The sequence below is a fragment of the Artemia franciscana genome, unplaced genomic scaffold (assembly GCF_032884065.1).
Source record: "Artemia franciscana unplaced genomic scaffold, ASM3288406v1 Scaffold_2018, whole genome shotgun sequence".
Classification (NCBI taxonomy): Eukaryota; Metazoa; Arthropoda; class Branchiopoda; order Anostraca; family Artemiidae; genus Artemia; species Artemia franciscana.
The window spans coordinates 1-13,132 of record NW_027063069.1 but is presented as its reverse complement, the minus strand read 5'-3'; the positions used below and the strand labels follow the sequence as shown (position 1 = coordinate 13,132).

The 13,132-nt window shown below is 36.6% G+C and overlaps 1 protein-coding gene across 1 annotated transcript in view; it reads left to right on the top strand.

The window, feature by feature from the left end:
* The window catches only part of LOC136042790 (unconventional myosin-IXa-like), a 37,435-nt gene extending 25,643 nt beyond the window's left edge, over nt 1-11,792 (top strand). Inside the window, exon 3 of the mRNA XM_065727737.1 lies at nt 11,503-11,792. Within this exon, the coding sequence (XP_065583809.1) occupies nt 11,503-11,792 (290 nt within the window). The remainder of the gene's footprint in view (nt 1-11,502) is intronic.
* Nucleotides 11,793-13,132: the final 1,340 nt, after the last annotated feature.

Here is a 13,132-nt window from a genome sequence, read left to right as displayed (position 1 = left end):
CTAACAGTCCCCTAGAATATTTTCAGCTACCTGAAATTTTTACAAGTCGGTTGCCAGAAAGAATCTTTTCAGATCGCCGATAATACCCCCCAGAGACCAAAATGACAAGCTGGTATAATCAGCTGCTTGTTAATAGAGTGTGAAATTTTCATAAATTATTTCAACGCAATGAAGAAACCTAGAAATGAGAAATAGTCTGGAGCCTTCAGTAAAGTTGTGCACACAAAGCCGAAATCATGGGGAAAACTAAATCAAAGCGAGGTATAAATCTTGAAAGTGTTACCACACATAGACAGCGCCTTTGTAAAAAGTATTTGGAGCTTGGTGGATGTAAATATCCAAAATACCTAATAATGCGGTCCGGTGAAGAACTAGACAAGTCAAGAGATTTAGGTCAAGTGACAAACCTTGAGGCGGAGCAGAACCCCGTTGCCCTACCGGGTCGTGACTGGTGGTAGAAACTTGGATTGCGACGAATTGAAGGATTGCCGGCTAGAGACTTAAGTTTGGAAGCACAGGTGAGGAGGAAACAACCCGTAAAAATCATAGAACATTAACGAAATTTACACCACCAGATTCAGCGTATCAGAGAATCCTACTGTAGTTTCAAGCTCCTATCTACAATTAAACAAAAAAAACGAGTTTTTTTAAATGAAAGTAAGGAGCGACATTAAAACTTAAAACGAACAGAAATTACTCCGTATATGAAAGGGGCTTTTTCTCCTCAACGCCCCGCTCTTTACGCTAAGGTTTTTTACTGTTTTAAAATGTAGAGTTAAGAGAAAGAGTCAAACTTTAGCGTAAAGAGCGGGGCGTTGAGGAGGAAAAGCCCCTTTCATATACGGAGTAATTTCTGTTCGTTTTAAGTTTTAATGTCGCTCCTTACTTTCATTTAAAAAAACTCGTTTTTTTTGTTTAATTTCTGGGCGTCTTTGAATTAATGCATGGTTTGATCTTGGCTCCCCACATATAAATAATTAAAACGAAATTTGCATATTAATTTTTTGGGGCTAAATGGCTTTTTCACAGTTTTAATCGGAAGATTTTGAGAAAAAAGGAGCGAGGGAGGAGACCTAGTTGCCCTCCTATTTTTTGATTACTTAAAAAGGCAACTATAACTTTTAACTTTTTACGAACGTTTTCATAAGTAAAAAATATACGTAACTTACGAATTAAATTACGTAGCGAACTTCAATATTAGTATGTTTTTATTGCGTATATGAGGGGGCTCACCCATCGTCGATACCTCGCTCTTGATATTAAAGCTTAAATTTTGACCCAATTCCTTAAGAATGACCCCTGAATCACAAAGGCCGTAGAATAAATAGTTGAAATTACTAAAAATGCTTTAGTGTAAAGAGCGAGGTATTACGAGGAGGTAGACCCCTCAGATGCGTAATAATTTCTGTTCGTTTTAAGTTTTAATGCTGCTTCTTACTTTCAGTAGAAAAAACTTTTCATGTTTATTTTTTCATTGTTTTTTTTTAAACAATGCTAGAAAATCCTGCGCCCCCTCCATTGAAAGTCTCTTCCCCCATGAGAAGTTCGTCCATGGAAAAATCCTCCCCGGTAACCCTCCCCCTCAAATATCCTTCTGAAAACGTCTGTACACTTCTTAGTATCCATTACTATATGTACACACAGGTCAAAGATTGTAACTTGCAGCCCCTCCCACGGGGACTGCGGGGGAATAAGTCGTCCCCAAAGACATAGTTATTGGGTTTTTCGACTGTGGTGAATAAAATGGCTATCTCAGAATTTGGATCCGGTGAATTTGGGGGAAAATGACCGTGGGAGGGGGCCTAGGTGCCCTCCAATTTTTTGGTCACTTAAACAGGGTATTAGAAATTATCATTTCCGTTAGAATGAGCCCTTTTGCGACATTATGGGACCACTGAGTCGATACGATCACCCCTGGGAAAAAAACAAATAAACACGCATCCGTGATTTGTCTTCTGGCCAAAAATGCGAAATTCCACGTTTTTATAGATTGGGGCTTGAAACTTCCACAACAAGGTTCTCTGATACGCTGAATCTGATGTGTGATTTTTGTTAAGATCGTATGACTTTTAGGGGGTGTTTCCCCCTATTTTCTAAAATGAGGCAAATTTTTTCAGGCTCGTAACTTTTGATGGGTAAGACTAATCTTGGTGAAACTTATAAATTTAAAATCGGCATTAAAATGCCATTCTTTTGATATAACTATTAGTATCAAAAATCCATTTTTTTAGAGTTTTGGTTACTATTGAGCCTGGTCGCTCCTTACTACAGCTCGTTACCACGAACTGTTTAAAAATGTGGAATTTTGTGTTTTTTTTTTGTCAGAAGGCAGATCACGGATGCGTGTTTATTTGTTGTTTTTTTTTTCAGGGGTGATCGTATTGACCCAGTGGTCCTAGAATATTGCGAGAGGGTTCATTCTAACGGAAATGAAAAGTTCTAGTGCCATTTTTAATTGACCAAAAAAATCGAAAGGCACCTAGGCCCCCGTCGCACGCTAATTATTTTCCCAAAGTCACCGGATCAAAATTCTGAGATAGCCATTTTATTCAAATTATTATTATTCATTTTATTCATTATATTCAGCGTAGTTGAAAATCCTTACAACTATGCCTTTTGGGATGACCTACTCCCCCACAGTCCCCGTGGGAGGGGCTACAAGTTACTAACACTGACCAGTGCTTACATATAGTAATGGTTATTGGGAAGTGTACAGACGTTTTCTGGGACGTTTTCATTTCGTTGGGGGCAGGGGTTGAGAAGAGGGGGATTTGTCGGGGGAACTTTTCATGGATGAATTTGTCATGGGGGAAGAAAATTTCCATGAAGGGAGTGCAGGATTTTCTAGCACTATTTAAAAAAAAACAATGAAAAAATAAATATGCCAAAGTTTTTCAACTGAAAGGAACAGAATATTCCTGTTATTATTTTCCTGTAAATATTAATTCCTGTAAATATTCCAGAATAATTTCTGTTAAAAGGAACAGAAATTATTACGCATATGAGGGGCTTTCTTCCTCCTAATACCTCGCTCTTTACGCTAAAGTACTTTTAGAAATTTCAACTATTTATTCTACGGCTTTTGTTATTCAGGGGTCATTCTTAAGAAACTGGGACAAAATTTAAGCTTTAGCGTGAAGAGTGAGGTACTGACGAGGGGATGAACCCCCTTACATATGTAATAAAAATATGAGAATACAGAAGTTTCTTTACGTAAGCTAATTTTTAAGTTGCGTATATCTTTAAGTAACAAAATTTATTTTTACTAATAATTTTACTAATAAAAACATTCATAAAAAAATAAAAGTTCTAGTTGCCTTTTTAAGTAACCAAAAAATCGGAGGGCAACTAGACCTCCATCCGCGCTTCTTTTTTTTCCTCAAGATCATTCGATCAAAACTATCTGAAAACCATTTAGCCAAAAAAAAAAATAAATACGCAAATTTCGTTTTAATTATTCGTCTGCGGAGAGCATAAATCAAAACATGCATTGATTCGAAAACATTCAGAAATTAAATTAAATAAAAACAAGTGTTTTTTAACTTAAAGTAAGGAGTGACATTAAAACATAAAACGAACAGAAATTACTTCAAAATGAAAGGGGCTGCTTCCTCATCAGCGCCCCGCTCTTCACGCTAAAGTCCGACTCTTTCTCTTTACTCTATTTTTAAAACAGTAAAAAACTTTAGCGTAAAGAGCGGGGCGTTCACGAGGAAGCAGTCCCTTTCATGTACGAAGTAATTTCTGTTCGTTTTAAGTTTTAATGTCACTCCTTACTTTCAGTTATTTTTTTTTTCAATTCAATTCGTAAGAAAACTTTGGTTTTCTGAGAACCCTCGAATAAAGCTTTCAACTAAGTTTGGTGTTTAGTTTCGAATTAATCAACTGAGGTATTTTATTTAGCCTATTCCTAGGAAAAAAAGTGGAAAAAACAATAAATTTTCAAATGCACTCTGTGTATGCCGTCCCAGTTTTATATTAAATAAAAAAAACAAGTTTTTTAAATGAAAGTAAGGAGCGACATTAAAACTTAAAACGAACAGAAATTACTCCGTATATGAAAGGGGCTTTTCCGTCTCGACGCCCCGCTCTTTACGCTAAAGTTTGACTCTTTCTCTTAACTCTACATTTAAAAACAGTAAAAAAAAAATGAAACTTATATATTTAAAATCAGTATCAAAATGCAATTCTTTTGATGTAGCTATTGGTACCAAAATTCCATTTTTTAGACTTTTGGTTACTTTTGAGCCGGGTCGCTCCTTACTACAGTTCGTTACCACGAACTGTTTGATACATGGGCATTTAGTATTTGAGAATGATAGTGCTCTTTTGCTCATTTTCTCTTCTCCCTTGGTCGGTAACCAAGCTTTGCAAGACGCAGCCAAATATATTACTATTCCTCGGCTGAAGCATCTCACCAAAGGAAGCTGTCTATCAAAACCTCTCACAAGACTTGATAATTGGTCCTATTTGAAGTTTTGACAATGGACGGTCTCTAGAGAATTAAAAGACAAAAGACTAACCTAACTTCAATTTTGAAGCTCGATGTTTTCAAGTTCACTTAATCACGGCCTTAAGAAAGCCATTTAGCCAAAAAAGTAAAATTAACATGTAAACTTCGTTTTAATTATTCATGTACGGTGAACCAAAATCAAAGCTGCATTAATTCAAAAACGTTCTAATTAAATAAAAAAATTAGTTTTTTTAACTGAAAGTAAGGAGCGACGTTAAAACTTAAAACGAACAGAAATTATTCCGTATTTGAGGAGGGAAATTATTCCCTCCTCAACGCCCCCCTCTTTACATTAATTTTTACTCTTTCTCACACCTCTACTTGTTAAAACAATAAAAAAACTTTAGCGTAAAGAGTGGGGCGTTGAGAAGGGGACAGCCTCTTTCTTGTACTGAATAATTTCTGTCCGTTTTAAGTTTTAATGTCGCTTCTTACTTTCAGTTATTTTTTTATTATTTATTTAACAAATATTTAAGATTTACAATTTTTCTCATCTCAATATTTAGTTCGCAATTTTTCTCATCGAAAGTTATGCTTATATTCTGTCATCACATTTAATAATTTGTAAGACTATGATATGGCAAAATCTGTCGTTTTCGAACATGTCTTTTTCGGTAATCCCAATGTATGGAAATTTAAGTGCAAATTTTACTCCACAATTTTGCGTATATATATATATATATATATATATATATATATATATATATATATATATATATATATATATATATATATATATATATATATATATATATATATATATATATATATATATAATGTTTTGGTGAAAACCAAATGTGATACACGCTATGATTTCTAATTGATTTGTCACTTGAGATGTGACTGGACATGTAAACTAAAATAATAATAAATATACGGATGATTTTAAATTGGAAGAACAGGAAACGTTTTTACTGCTATATTGTACAAACATCAACACTAATTAGAAATTGAGAAATTCATAGTAACTTTGCGTGCCTTCGGGTGCACTTCCATCCTTTAAGTATACAATTCAAACATAGTCCTTTAACCCAACTGACTGCTTAATCTGATTTGTCGATAAATAGTTCATAAATTCGTGTATTAGGTAGTTCATAAACTGAAAGTTTATTCATCTTTTAATATTTTTTTTCATTGGTTTTTGATGGTTTGCTTTTTCACATTGGCTCTCCGCGCTTTTTTTTTGCCTCATTTTTATGGCACTTGGTATTAACCAAGTGACATATAGCAGTCGCCAATTCTGTCGGTCGGTCTGTCGGTCTGTCTGTCGGTCTGTCGGTCTGTCGGTCCCGGTTTTGCTACTTTAGGCACTTCCAGGTAAGCTAGGACGATGAAATTTGGCAAGCGTATCGGGGACCGGACCAGATTAAATTAGAAATAGTCGTTTTCCCGATTTGACCATCTGGGGGGGGAGAAGGGGCCGGTTAATTCGGAAAAATAGAAAAAATGAAGTATTTTTAACTTATGAGCGGGTGATTGGATCTTAATGAAATTTGATGTTTGGAATGATATTGTGTCTCAGAGCTCTTATTTTAAATCCCGACTGGGTCTGATGACATTGGGGGGAGTTGGAGGGGGGAAACCTAAAATCTTGGAAAACACTTAGAGTAGAGGGATCGGGATGAAACTTGATGGGAAAAATAAGCGCAAGTCCCAGATACATGATTGACATAATCGGAACTTATTTGCTCTCTTTGGGGTAGTTGGGAGGGGGGGGGAGTAAGTCTTAAAAATTAGAAAAATGAGGTATTTTCAACTTACGAACGGGTGATCGGATCTCAATGAAATTTGATGTTTAGAAGGATATCGTGTCTTAGAGCTCTTATTTTAAATCCCGACCGGATCTGGTGATGGGGGCGGGGAGTTGGGAGGGGGAAACCTAAAACTTGGAAAACACTTAGAGTGGAGGGATCGGGATGAAACATGGTGGGAAAAATAAACACAAGTCCTAGATAGATGATTGACATAAACGGAACGGATCCGCTCTCTTTTGGGTAGTTGGGGGGGGGGGGGTTAATTCTGAAAAATTAGAAAAAATGAGGTATTTTTAACTTACGAATGGGTGATTGGATCTCCATGAAATTTGATTTTAAGAAGGATATCGTGGCTCAAAGCTCTTATTTTAAATCCTGACCGGATCTGGTGACATTGGGGGAAGTTTGGGGTGGGGAGACCTAAAATGATGGGAAACCCTTAGATTGGAAGGATTGGGATGAAACTTGGTTGGAAAAATAAGCAAAAGTCTTGCATACGTAATTTACATAATTGGAACGGATCCGCTCAATTGCGGGGGGGGGGGGGTAATTCTGAAAAATAAGAAAAATAACGTATTTTTAACTTACGAAGGAGTGATCGGATCTTCATGAAACTTCATATTTAGAAGGACCTCGTAACTCTGATATCTTATTTTAAATCTCAACCGGATCAAACGTAATTGGGGGGGGGGGGGCAGTTGGGGGGACCGGAAATCTTAGAAAATACTTAAAGCGGTGAGATCAGGATGAAACTGGATGGGAAGAATAGAAACCTGTCTAAGATACGTGACTGACATAACTGGACCGGATCTGCTCTCTTTGGTGGAATTGGGAGGGGGGAGGTAATTTTGAAAATTGAGGTATTTGTAACTTACGAAAGGGGGACCAGATCTTAATGAAATTTGATATTTAGAAGGATCTTGTGCTATAAAGTTTAACTTTAGGTTCTGACCTTCTCACAAGTGCCAAATGAGCTCTTGGCTCTTCCGACCTCGTCCAAATGAGCTCTTGGCTCTTCCGACCTCGTACCATATGAGCTCTCGGCTCTTCCGACCTCGTCACAAGTGCCATATGAGCTCTTAGCTCTTGTTGGCACTTTCCTTAAATATTTTTTTTGCTCGCGCTGAAGAAGAGAGGCGGTTGTCCTTTCGAAATATTCGTTTCGTTTTTTTTTCGCTATTTTTGTTTGACCCCCGTTTTTGGGGGCCAAATCAAAAACCCCCATTTTTGATCGTTTCTTCTTTAAGTTTTGTGGGAGCGTGTAGCGAGGCCCAGAAAGGGGTCAACAATTCTGTCCTTGATCAATTTGAAACTTAAAGCCGTAAGACTAATAGGAACCTATTGTACAAAAAAGATTTTCAGTGAAAAGCCCCCTCCCCCCCCCCCCCCAAAAAAAAATGGTCAGATAAAGGTCCGAAATTGTTTTTTTTCGATCAGCTTGAAGTCCCTGGACTGAGGGTATCCTTGTGCAGAGGGGGAAGGGTATTGAATTTTCCTAAAGCAGGACTTGACAAGGGTTAAAAAACGGCCGAAGAACTTTTTCTGGGCAGCTTGAAACTTAACGTTGCAAGGGTCTGAGCCAAAGGGACTTAAATGTACAACAAGTTTTATGTTAGGGTAATGGGCTCCCCCAAAGAGCAATTTTTTTTGACCGGCTTGAAACTTATATTCTTAAACCCCTAGGCAATGGGGAACCCAAGACACACTAAAAAAATTGAAATAAAAATTGGTGTTTCCTAAAAAGGACCAACAATCCTTTTTGTTGTGCACTGGATTCCCAGAATTGGACTGGAAAATAGTCTAAAAAACTTTCTGATTCCCTAGAAACTTTCAGGGGTAGTTAAAAGTGAGCAAAAAAAAGCGCAAAAAGGAGTAAAAAATATTGGTTTCCCTATGAAATTAAATAAAAAAAAAAACAAATTTTTTTAGCTGAAAGTAAGGAGCGAGATTAAAACTTAAAACGAACAGAAATTACTCCATATATGAAATGGGTTGTCCCCTCCGCAATCCCTCGCTCTTTACGCTAAAGTTTTTAATTGTTTTAAAAAGTAGAATTGTGGCAAAGAGGCAAACTTTAGCGTAAAGAGCGAGGGATTGCGGAGGGGACAACCCATTTCATATACGGACTAATTTCTGTTTGTTTTAAGTTTTAATCTTGCTCCTTACTTTCAGCTAAAAAAATTAGTTTTTTTTTATTTAATTTCTGAACGTTTGTGAATTAATGCATGGTTGGTTTTGGCTCTCCGCACATAAATTATTAAAATGAAATTTGTATATGAATTCTTTTTTTGGCTAAATGGCTTTCTCTTAGTTTTGATCAGACGATTTTGAGAAATAAGGGGTGGAGAAGGAGGTCTAGTTGCCCTCCAATTTTTCGGTTATTTAAAAAGGCAACTAGAACTTTTAATTTTCAACGAATGTTTTTATTAGTAAAAAATACACGTAACTTAAGAATTAACTTACGTAACAAACTTTCATAATCTTATATGTTTGTTATGTATACGAGGGGGTTTGTACCCTCTTTAATGCCTCGCTCTTTACACTAAATCGTAAGTTTTGTCCCAATTCTTTAAGAATTACCCCTGAATCAGAAAGGCCGTAGAATAAATGGTTGAAATTACTAAAAATACTTTAGCATAAAGAGCGAGGTATCTATCTCCTCCTAAGTACCTCGCTCTTTATGATAAAGTATTTTTAGAACCCCTCATATGCGTAATAATCTCTGTTCGTTTTAAGTTTCAGTGCTACTCCTTCCTTTCATTTGAAAAAATGTTTTCATGTTTATTTTCCATTGTTTTCTTATAGTAATGCTAGAAAATCCTGCGCTCTTTTCGTTGAATTTTTCTTCCCCCATGACAGATTCCTCCAAGGAAAGATCCTCCAACATAGCCCCCTCCCCTCAGCCCCACCCCCAAACAAAATAAAATCCCCCTGAAAACGTCTGTACACTTCACAATAACCATTACTATATGTAAACATTGGTCAAAGTTTGTAACTTGCAGCCCCTCCCCCAGGGATTGTGGGGGAGTAAGTCATCCCCAAAGACATAGTTACTATGGTTTTCGACTATGCTGAACAAAATGGCTATCTCAAAATTTTGATCCGTTGACGCTGGGAAAAAAATGAGCGTGGGAGGGGGCCTAGATGCCCTCCAATTTTTTTGGTCACTTAAAAAGAGCACTGGAACTTTTCATTTCCGTTAGAATGAGCCCTCTTGCGACATTCTAGGACCACTTGGTCGATACGATGACCCCTGGAAAAAAAACAAAAAACAAAACAAATAAACACGCACCCGTGATTTGTCTTCTGGCAAAAAATACAAAATTCCACATTTTTGTAGATAGGAGCTTGAAACTTCTACAGTAGGGTTCTCTGATACTCTGAATCTGATGGTGTCATTTTCGTTAAGATTCTACGACTTTTAGGGGGTGTTTCCCCCTATTTTCTTAAATAATGCAAATTTTCTCAGGCTCGTAACTTTTGATGGGTAAGACTAAACTTGATGAAACTTATATATTTAAAATCAGCATTAAAATGCGATTCTTTTGATGTAGCTATTGATATCAAAATTCAATTTTTTAGAGTTTTGGTTACTATTGAGCCGGGTCGCTCCTTACTACAGTTCGTTACCACGAACTGTTTGAAAGGTCTAAGAAATTTTCACTCACTGAAGGGTTTGAAACTTACACCAGCTTGATTACTTTTACAACATTCTTAAATTCCTTGGAGAAGAGGATGCTCATTGACAACCAAAAACTTAGGTTAAGGCTTGGGTCTGCAAAACTGGGACCAGATCATGTTTTTTTCGGGGGTGGTGGGTGGGTGGTAATATATATCTGAAAGTCCTTGGTTCAAAGGATCCAAATTCACATATTGAAAAATTAAATATTTTTGTGTTTCACATGAAAAGGACCAACAAACTTTTTTGAAGTTCTTGTTTTAAGGACTTTTGGAATTTTAGTTTTGGACATGGACCTCCCTCTAAATAGGGCCCTCAAAAACGGCAAAAAGGGTCGCACCTAAAAAACATGAATAAATAAAGAAAAAGACAAGCCAAACGAGGCTAATTCTAAGCTACTGAATAAAAAGAAATGGCATTGCAGCAGATATTTCGACAAAAATATCCGCTAAACCGTCCTTAGTGTGAAAGAAAAAATTAACTAACCGTTTGAAGTAAGCTGTACCTAAGGGGAAAGATGACTGACGTCATCTTTTCGCTTCGACTCATTATTTTTTCAGTTTTCTTTTGGCACATCTTTTTCAACACAGTGCTCGAAATACTAATGGTTTTCAGTAAAGCTCAGACAATGCTCAAACGTTTAGTTTAAGAGGGTTGATGGGGATGATAACCCTACTTGTACAAGTAGTTGTTTTGTGGCAATTTCTGTTCGCTTTAGAATTCATGAATTCATCCATTTCGTATCTGTTATCTTTATGTATGCTGTGATTATTCATTTTATTATGTACTCGTTTTGGACTTTCTTTATTCATTTATAATAGTGTTGTATTGTGTCGGATTAATGACGCTTCTTGACTCCTCAGATTCTTGCGTTGGCCTGCAGTCTCTTTGCTACATCGGGTTCAGTGGGCCCCCTATTACCAAGCTGAGAACAAACCCTCTGCGCCACCGCATGAGTATTCATTTACAGTAATTTCTGTTCATTTTAAGTATGAATTATTACATGGCTTAATTTCTCGCCTCAAATTTTGATTGTGGCCCTTCATTTTTTCATGGAAAGTATTCTCAAAATTAATTTTAAAGAAATACCAGTTTATATTTTTTCGCACCTTCAATTTGTGATTGCATTGTACAGGTTGTGCAAACGAGTGATAGCGCGACGACGAAGGGGGGGGGGGGGGGTAATACTAATCAACTCGGATTTTGGCTTTAACTGCAATACAGCCAGTTCACCTTGTTGGTTTTAGTGTACTTAGGCCTAAGTCAATAATTATGGAAGCGTTAAAATGGTGTTATTGGCCCTCTCACAATGAAATTTTGCTAATATCGAGGTTTAGCTATCGCTAATTTGGGCCAATCGGATTTTTCATGGTATTTTCTGATTGACTGGTGCCAATCAATATAGGAAATTCAATTTGTAGATAATTCTGCGAAAATAGATCTGTTTGGATCAAATTCACACTGGATCAAAGCTCGTTATTATTAAAATATCATTGTAAATGGGCCTAATGCTTATTATTATTTTTGAGTTGTTTAATCGTGTCTTTTGGTTTTAGGTGATGTCCAAGAATTTCGATTCTATCTTAGAGAAAAAATATACGACTCGTTATGGTCCGAAAACGCAACGGATCCGCAACTCATACGCGACTACCTTCATCGTTTCCTCTACCAGCCTCTGGATCGGGAATACCCGGATTTGTGTCAACTCCCAGATTTGAATGAAACAACCCTTCTTGAAAATCTTAAGGCTCGTTTTAATGCCGGTCATATATACACTTACGTTGGCTCAATACTAATTGCTGTTAATCCATTTAAATTTATCCTATTTATAACCCAAAATATGTGAAATTGTATCAAAACAGGAGGTGGGTGAACTACCACCTCATATTTTGCTGTGGCTGACGCTGCATACCACTCTATGCTAAGAGAAAGGAGACAACAGTGTATTGTGATTAGTGGTGAATCTGGAAGTGGTAAGACAGAGTCGACAAACTTTCTTTTACACCATTTGACAGCTCTTTCGCAAAAAGGAAGTCATGGATCTGGCGTGGAACAGACTATATTAAGCGCTGGGCCTGTTTTAGAGGTAAGAGAACTTCCTGATTTGTCGTTTCTTTCTGCTAAGAATGTCCCACACTACTGTAGAAGCATTGAATCTGCATAGAGGACCAGTACAGAGTTTTCACTATAGTGCGCCTTTTAACTCCTACTTCATCTATTTTTTTTAACCACTCATTGCATTTTGTAGCTATTCATGGACGATTTTCAATGTTGTGACTGTCCCTTGGTTCCATGTTTAGTCATATTTTTTCTTTTTATTAGAGTTTTAGTCTTACAAATATTTGGTATTGGAATTTTCGGATATAGGATAAAATCAGCATATTTTTTTTTCTTTATAGTACATTTTGGTGTAAAAGTATTTGAAAATAGATGATACTGAATATTTGTGTTCTCTTTAGCGTGCCTTGAGGGTTGATTTTCTCTTTCCTAATATCAAAGGATTGTTAACAATTGTCAAAACCAGTACCTATAAGTCTATATTAATGACGATCACCGGAATACAGAAAAAACAAAATGAAGTCCACGAAACCGTGGCTTCCTTTCCTACTTGCAAGCTCTACACACTTCACCCGGTATTTCAAATACCGGGTTTAAATACCAAGAATTTTCAAAATATTTATGTAACTACTAGTTGATAGCATTGACAACAACTTGGAATGTGGAGATGTTACGTCTAATTAAACTTATACCTACTATTTTTTTTTTTGCCATGAGCAATATTTATTTCTTTTTGTCCCCTTTAGAAATTATTAATGTATTTCTTTATTTGTTAAATATGTCATTTTTTCTAAACTATATAGCATATGAAAGGAGGAAATGGATGAGGTTCACTGGAGAACCCATGAGAAAACACAAATGAAAAAGTGAATTTGACACGAGAAATGAAACGAATGCATACTTTTGCCACTTATTAGATGAACTCTGTACTGTGATTCTGGCCGTGGAGATGTTGCAGCACTTAGCCCTTGTTCAAATAGTTCTTTTTTTCCGGAAACTAAATAGGGTTCTGGCCGTGGTTCTTGTTTTGACCAAATGTGATTCAAAAGATAAGATTCTCACTGTGAAGATGTTTTCAGTACCAAAAAGGGTAATGATCAAAATACTACGCTATAACCCTTGTTCGAA